Source organism: Semicossyphus pulcher, unplaced genomic scaffold (assembly GCF_022749685.1).
Source record: "Semicossyphus pulcher isolate SPU_LCO1_2020_fin unplaced genomic scaffold, fSemPul1.0.p SCAF_16, whole genome shotgun sequence".
Lineage (NCBI taxonomy): Eukaryota > Metazoa > Chordata > Actinopteri > Labriformes > Labridae > Semicossyphus > Semicossyphus pulcher.
In genome coordinates, this window is record NW_027211670.1 from 3,854,683 (window position 1) to 3,863,285 (window position 8,603).

At 40.8% G+C, this 8,603-nt stretch overlaps 1 protein-coding gene across 1 annotated transcript; it reads left to right on the plus strand.

Moving 5' to 3' along the window:
• Positions 1–3,565: 3,565 nt before the first annotated feature.
• LOC138593758 (urotensin-2 receptor) lies at positions 3,566–8,158 on the plus strand. The gene is made up of 3 exons (XM_069664849.1): positions 3,566–3,583; positions 5,462–6,177; positions 7,781–8,158. The coding sequence occupies exons 2-3, from the start codon at positions 5,464–5,466 to the stop codon at positions 8,156–8,158; spliced, it is 1,092 nt and encodes a 363-aa protein (XP_069520950.1). The 5' UTR covers positions 3,566–3,583; positions 5,462–5,463.
• Positions 8,159–8,603: the final 445 nt, after the last annotated feature.

Sequence of the window (8,603 nt, forward strand, 5' to 3'; positions counted from 1 at the left end):
TTTGGTATGCTAAACAAGGATCAACACGCTAACACATGCAGACATACATACACATATGCAACAGAGCTGCCAGTTTGTACGGATGGTAATTAGCATTTGTGAGTTTTTCTCAGAACTCTTTCTGCTTCTCTTTTTTCTCTTTTGTTTGTCCATTCTTTTGTATGTGTGTGTGTGTGTGTGTGTGTGTGTGTGTGAGATGGCTAATGAGGTGGAGGTGGCGGATGTCATCTTGTGGCGTCTCCTATGATTGTAGAAATCTGTGACAGGTGGTTGCTTTGCATCATTTAATGTGTGCGCAGCAGATTTCTGTTCCTGATCTGGCTGTGGGAGCTGCTCATCAGTTCTCCCTTAATCCCTTTCCAAATAGTAATAACATACAAAATGATTGTTATGAGGATGACCTCCAAATGCTCATCATGCTGAGGCAATGTGACCCCTGCAGTGATGAGATCACACAACACAACCCCATTTAAACTCCAGCTCTAGTAAACCCTCAGGAATGCAAACAGAGCATTACCACAAACAGAGTATTAAAAGACAGCTGCTCATTTATTTTCAATGGTTTTAAAAGAATGTGGAGAAGAAGCATGCTTACTTGTCCACTGACATATTTACATCCAGCCCCACCTGCCCCACTCTGATAGGAAAATTGTTGACATTTATTACAGTCATAAAAGTGAATGCATGTTGTCAAAAAGATTTACGTCTCTCTCGTGCGTCCAAGTGTCTTTTCCAGCAACCGTCTTTCATTTCAATCCCGCAACCAATAGGCACTTACTTTTAGTTTCATGAATACAATATGGGTTCTGCTCACCATGTGGAGGAAAACAGTAGCAGCGTATTGGCTCGTGGAGTGGCTAAATGTATTGACTTGGAGCAAAGAAAGGCTCTGTCGTTATAAATGGAATTCTGACCTGTGAGGTTAAAAGGTTACAGCAGTAAATACAGGAACATAAAAGACCTATCTGAGAGTCTGCTTCTGAAGAAAATCACTCGGCCCGGGGGAAACACTGATTAGATAAGTGGCAAATGACAGAATAAGGAGACACTGCTGCAGTCACATACAGGCTGAATTGATTTGCTGTATTGCAAAATACCCCCTGGGAAAGTTCATCTTAGTGTGCTTTCTCCCCCACTTCACATGCAAAAAAGCAGCAATCAGTAGTCTAAGAAGAGAAAAGCCACAACCATGTACATAGTATTATTTTAAAACATACCTTCTTTTTGTTTTAAGTCACTGAAGTTTTCAGTGTATACCAGAAAAGACAGAACATTTGGGAGACGATAATGTCAACACTGCGAAACCTAATTGCAGTTGTCAAATACCTGTGAATAAATATATAATAAGCAACAACTGTTTGTGATTTGAAGTTACTACAGCCGAAGGAAAATGAGGTTACGATGCATTCTTGGAATGTTCTTCTCTACTGGCGCGGCATGCTTGTTTGAGCCTTTAGAACCATTTCTGCCTACTTGTGGAATATTTTGTTAAACCAAGATCATAAGGGGAAAATATCTGCTTTTATAAATATACACGTGAGTTTGGCTCAAGCCTTTCACTCACTCAGGGTAATTAGCTTAAACTAAAAATGAAGCACACAGGAATGAAGCAAAATAAGTAAGGCTATTGTAGACTTCCCAAATGTTATTTTAACCAGTGGATCAAAACCTCTTGGCCATCACCTGATAAACTCAGTTGCAGTACCTGGATCAGCCACTATGTCAGCCCTGACAGCCCAGATATGTCCCAGGGACCTCATCTGCATGCCATTTTAAACCAGTGAACTCCTTCAGTGACAATACAACATGATAAAAGAATGAATGGTATAAAAATGTATTAGAAAAGTATTTCAACTTTAAAGTAATAATCTCGAAGAATTCCATGTAAATAAATGCATTTGCAGTATTACAGACTGAGTGTCTGGTGTGACTTTTGTGGAAAAAAATCACAATTGGCGCCCAGTTAGTGACACGTTTTCCATTTGCCAGTAGTGGTTGGTCTGCTAGAGAGGGTAGGTGGAGCTAAGCAGCTGCTCTTCTGGTCTCTGCAAGTGTTGCGAGTAAACAGTAATCTACTATGGCTGAACAAACACAGAATGGATGGATGACTACAGTTGCAACATCAAAAAAATTCCAAAGAAAAAGACACAAATTCGACGCTCAGATGAAAGCAAACTTCTTAAAAGGAAAGCTACTGCAGCGAGGAAAATTAAGAATTACAACCGGAGCAAACCGTGAACATCACCCATGCGACACTGTCTGGGAAATGTGCTCCTGCAATTACCGTTTATCGCCATAGGTGCCTCCAAAGAGAACGAGACTGAGATCTTTGAGATAAACAGCTTAACATATATAACATTTTCAATTTAGGTAAACACATCCTCTGTTCTACATGCTCTGGCCAGCATGCCTCTGCATCTGTTCACACCCAATATATAAAAAAAGATTTTAAAAGGAAGATTTTAAAGATGCATTTTTAAGCTGATGCATTCACTGTTTCTGCTTTTTGGTGTTTTCTTTTAAAATGGCTGTGCCAATGAGGAGTGGCATGACCAAAGACTTTGTTTAGCTTGGATTGCCCCCCGCCCTGCAGCAAATGATGTTTGATAACTGCGCTTGGGTGATTTGCAGCAGTGGTAACTGACATTGACTCTGAGATTATCCATTTAAAATAATGGAAGCTGGATATGCTACACTGAAACAAATGGGCAGTGTTCGCTGTCTATTTTGCTATTGATTTATATTGCTTGTGTGTCTGTGTCAGCGGGTCGTTCTGTCACTGTGTAATGTGTCTCAAGTCAGTTTGTGGCAGACACCCCCCTTGCATGGAAATAGATGGCACAGAGGTTAGAGTAAAGACACAGAGAGAGAGAGAGAGAGAACACATTTCCTGCATACCTCTCTTGCCCGTTCTTTCCCTCCTCTCCCTCCCACTTAGGGCTTCTAAATGAGCGTGCCTCACTAGCAGCATGCTCCTGTCTCACCCTCTCTCTCTCTCTCTATCTCTCTCCTCTCCTGCTCCCTCTCTACCTCTGGCGCTCTCTCTCTTTCTCTTACGCTCTCTCAGTCAGAGGGGGGATTTTCCATGACCAGCTGTAGCTTAATGTGGTCGGCATTTTTCATCATCATTTCATGATTTTCCCTCGTCTTTTTTAATATTTTTCTGCTGAATTAAATTCCTCTGCTGTCAGTTTTATGGCTGACACCCAGTGTCTTGGTGTTACCAAGGTGAAAAAAGGCTAGAAGGGATGGAAGAGAACTTTTAAGGCTGCTATCAGTGCACCTTTCTCTTTGAATCACTTTGGATAAGGCTGCTGTTCAGAGAGAAGTCTACAATGGAACGGTTTTTGTAGTGGATGACTCATTTAGGTTATTTCCCCCTTGAGACTGCTGGAAACAGATTTTTTTCTTTTGTTCCACCTGCGTGTTTCACCTCTCAGATACTCTGTAAGACTGCTGGGACTTTTATGGAGTGTGAAATTTTTGCAGTGAGTGCGAAGTTTGGGAGAGCAAAGTGAAACAAAGCATGGCTGATGGAACTGCAGCTAAGTGTTGAACCTTTCTGTCCAGGGAGGCAGTCCAGGTAAGACTGTGTGTATTCTATATCACTTGCATGCCAAGTTACATTTGTGATTGTCCGTAATGATCCATTAACAGACATGTGCTGAGGGTTGTGGTGCTTCACCAAGCATACCAAACAGGTCTTTTATTGATAACCTGAATGTAATAAATGCTTCTGGGTTCATTTCTGCCCCTGATGTTTTTGTAAACATATGGGAGCATATGTCAAAAAGGTAGATCACTTTTTCAATTCATCACTGATCCTAAAAGCTTGGTAACTGACATGAGGTTTCTGTGACAGGGTAAAAAAGAAAGCTGTGTTCCTCAAGAGCTGCGTCACTCTGATACATTTGCTTTATTTTTAACATCACAGGAACTTCATTGATTTTGTCTGTACTCCTGGAGCGAGGGCGCTTTCGTCATCAGCCCCCTGAAATTCTGCTGACGTAAATAATACTCAGAATATCAACCAATAACCGAAGACGATTCCGACCAGAAATCCTTTCACTCTACAATTTTTGTATTTTATCAGCATGAACCAAAATTCATCCTTCAGAATATCTTGATGCCATTTTGTGTCTTTAATGCTCTATTTAACTATTTAACAAGTACTGTTCTCAAGTACACTCATGAGGTACTTTATTGGAGTGCTTCCAATGTATGCTACTTTATACTTGCTTAAACAACTTCACTACATTTTGGAAGCAGATTTGTCCTTTTCACCCAACTACATTTTTAAAAATTATAAATACAAAATATATTTGAACTAATACATTATCATGCATTATTAATCATCTTTCAGTCATGCAATATTTAGAGTCTGAAACAGGCCACTTGCATGTCCTGCATGCTGAACTTTAAATGTATCTAGATGCTAACATTTTTTATTTAGCTCAAGTAAGATTTTTAATGCAGGACCTTTAACACTCTCGTACTCTAGTAACAGAGTATTTAACATTGTGGTATTGCTAATAATAGTTAAATACGATATCTATATATATCTTTAAACACATTTTGTTATTTAATATCTTTCTTAAAGCTTTGGTAGACATTTGGTTTTCAGCATTTTTCTACATCCTGATAGCAATCAGTAAATAAAACACAAAAATCTGGTATCCCTGATTGTCATAGGCCTTAAATACATCCATGAAATCGTTTGAACCAAATGAAATGATTGAATGGCTTATCTGTCCATCTTTATGTGCTTGTACCAACCTGCCTATCTTTTTGCACTCTGACTGAGTGAATGGAGTTTTCCACAAACTAGAGTAGAGGGTTTTTAGCACAATAATAGTAGAGAAAACTAGTTTCAAAGTCACTAGAGCAAATGACCACGACATCGACATGCTGCACTCCACTCCCTAAAGCTCTTTCATTTACTCATCCTGCAACAGTCGAGGGAAGGCAGAGCATGTTCATGCGTTTTTCCCTTTTCCCACTGAATACTTTCAGCTAACTTTGTGTTGTCCGTTTTTCCAAAGTTGTCTAGCTAAGCAGTAAAAATATTGAATTGAACTGACATGACCTAATATATTCTTCCAGAGCATCTTCCTAAGCCCTGAGTAAACAGGGATTTCATTCTCAATATGAGAAAGTTGGTCACATGCGAGCAGTCAGACGCGTTTCAAACCAAAGATGCAGATTTAGCAAAACTTGAGATGGAGCCTGAAAAGAAGCTTTGCATTGAAAGCAAGCTCATTAAATCACTCCTTTGTGACTTCTTCTTAGGTACCAAATGGAGATTATGAGTGTAATTAAACAGGCCAGTATAGTTTCCCTGACTACAATTACAGAAATATCCCTTTAAGTTACATAATTGGAGACAAGGGATGATTATCAAATGTTATTTGTTTCTACATCCCAACCCTCACCCTTTGTATTTCTCTACCCATGCCTGCAGATATGACCACCGTGTCCATGGAGCCTGTAGGAGTCCTTGTGGAAAGGGGCGCCAATGCCACCAACCCCCCTCTGAATGCGCATGAGGACACAGCTGCTACCTTCGCCATCGGCACAATCCTCTCCATAATGTGCTTAGTTGGAGTCTCAGGAAACATCTACACCTTGGTGGTCATGTGCCACTCTATGAGGACTGCAGCCTCCATGTACATCTACATCATAAACTTAGCTTTGGCAGATCTGCTTTACCTTCTCACCATACCCTTTGTAGTCTGCACTCACTTCCTAAAGGGGTGGTACTTTGGAGACGCTGGGTGTCGGATTCTGATCAGCATGGACTTCCTGACCATGCATGCCAGTATCTTCACGCTAACAATCATGAGCACTGAGCGCTACTTTGCCGTGCTAAAGCCACTCGACACAGTCAAGCGGTCTAAAAGTTACCGGAAGGCCATCGCTGTGCTGGTCTGGGCTGCATCTCTCATTCTCACCCTACCGATGATCGTGAGAATTCAGCTGATGACAGTGGGCAGCAAGGCTTTGTGTCAACCCACCCTGTCGCCACTCTCCTACAAAGTTTACATCACCTTTCTGTTTTGCACTAGCATTGTCGCTCCAGGACTGATCATTGGCTATCTCTACATCCAACTTGCACGCACTTATTGGGTTTCGCAGACGGAGACCTTCAAACAGACAAAGAAACTTCCCAATCAAAAGGTTGGTGCATCTCACGATACTGTCTTTTACTCAAGCTCACTTTCTTATACAGTAGTTCATCTTGGCTTTAGAACTGTTCTTTAAAGTATAGTGAATATTTACATGTATTTGTGTATATAATGACAACCCCACAAAGGACAAAATACAAAGTGCCACCCTTATTTGTAGGATAACATCATGTGCCAGTGCCTTATAAAGCCATTACAATTTTGCAAAGCAGAGATAAACCATGTATTGTTTAAGCCATTATTTATTTGGTTAGGCTCAGAGAAACTTAATGATTGGGTGAAAATAACTACTTGGTTAAAATGTAGGTATAATCACAGTCATGGTTAAATTGAAATGTTTGTTGGCAGGAAGCAGGAAATAGAAGTAATCTTCAGTGTATAAGTTCAACCTGTTCACAAACATCCCCCCTCTGAGAACTTTATTGAGGGAAATCAGTCACTCAAAAAAAATCTGAGGCCCAGCTCTTATTTCTCCTTTTTTGGCCGGCAGCTTCACCCAAGACTCTGCCCCTCATTTTTACCGGGTCTACAAATCAGCTAACGATAAATCCAAATACTTCCATCAGGTGCAACCTGATGAATAGGCAGGAAGTTGGACATTCCCAGATATTCCACTCACCAGGGCTGTTGATTCAGACATACTCCTTATATAGTGTGTACTAACTCCTGAAGGAGAGGTCCTATATACTGTCGCTTGTGACATTCTGTATTTCATAACTCTCTGCATGAGCAAGGGTATGCCAACAAAAAAATCACTATAAAAGATAAACTGTTGCTATATAAGAGTCTAACCCTGTCCGATTAAAGCATTCTATTATCAACCCTCTCCCTGATGCTGCAGGGGTTCCTATATTCTATTTCCTTCTTGGTATTGGCTCATGCCGAGACACAACCTTTTTCATTTAGCTTCATAGCAGGGATTAAGAGAGCTCCATTTTTTTTGGTATCAGTGTGATAAACAATGTGACGAATGCTGCCCTTCAGTTGCATTAAAGGCTGATTACAGATTTTACTTGTACCTTAAAGCAAGGGAGAATGCAGACAGTCCAACTTTCAGAAGTGCTGCTACAGGAACAATTAATTCTCTCCCTTTGCTGTGTGTGAATGTGGATCCCTTGCTGAGACTATGCTAGAGGCAAGAAAGGCAGGCTTTGAGAAGCTCTTGGCTTTCACTGATCATTGAAGAAAAATGAGTAAAGCTCAACCCTAACTAGGGCGAGTTTAATAGATTTGACCCGACAGGACCTGATATTCTTACGAAAGAACAGCTGTACACATTTAATATTGCAAGACAAGTGTCCAAAACCCTTAGTGAGTCATAGAACTAGGGTTATAAAATAAACCATTATAATTGTAGTGTGTGTTACTAGCTATAATAGCCAAGTGTGCTCCTATACTATGCTATACTAGCCTTAATATGTCAATCTCTGATGACCTTGTGATTTCAGCATACAAGCTCCAGCAAAAAAGGCAAAGCACATTTTCATATACATTTAATGTAGTCATTTATCCACCCAAATAATTACATTTTGTGAGGCATTTAACATCATCACACCTTGCTGATAAATAATTCTTGTTATGATTTGTCTATCAAGGTGCTGTACCTGATATTCACCATCGTGCTCCTCTTCTGGGCATGCTTCCTGCCCTTCTGGATCTGGCAGCTGCTGGACCAGTTTCACCCCTCAATGTCCCTGTCCATCAAAGCCAAACGCAACATCAACTACCTGACCACATGTCTGACGTATTCCAACAGCTGCATCAACCCCTTTCTGTACACCCTGCTGACTAAGAACTACAAAGAGTACCTGAGGAAGCACAAGCGGTCCTGGACAGCTGGCAGCTACTTCAACAGGAGGAGTCGTTTTCAGCGTTCACCACGCAGGTCACCATCATCTAGCAGTCAGCAGTGCACTGAGAGCTTTATGCTCACGCACACAGCCTCCCTGCGAGCACATACCAGCAGTTTGTAAGGTAGGAGCTGATTTTCTGACCAACATTTGTTTCATGCTGATGAGAACACACAATCTTCAGAAAAATCTTCAAACTAAATCCTCAGACGTTTCCTACACACAGCACAGAGCTGCAATTATTTACACCTTTTCCTTTGACCTGGTGACCTTGCTGGAGTTTCATAACAGAGGAAAGCCAGGTTTTGAAGGGTTCTGTGATTTCAGATGGCATTGATTTGTGGCCCTCTGAAAATATGTCTGTTCAGGATTCCCACTTCCTGGTATGTGAGGTAAACATGTCCATATGGGACAGCTGGCGCCTCTCCATGTTTATGTATGAAACTGGGTGAACTGTTGAAACGTTTTCAGCAACAATAAATATTCCATTGCATTGAAAATGCAGAAAGTTTCATTACGGCAACATGCATTTTGAAAAAAATCTTTTTGTGTCAACCAGATTTAGAGT

What these genes read in the sequence shown, in the direction of transcription:
- LOC138593758 (XM_069664849.1), top strand. Translation starts at nt 5,464, where the DNA reads ATGACCACCGTGTCCATGGAGCCTGTAGGAGTCCTTGTGGAAAGGGGC. An exon ending in AGAAACTTCCCAATCAAAAG is followed by an intron (nt 6,178 to 7,780) that starts GTTGGTGCATCT and finishes TTGTCTATCAAG; the next exon opens with GTGCTGTACCTGATATTCAC.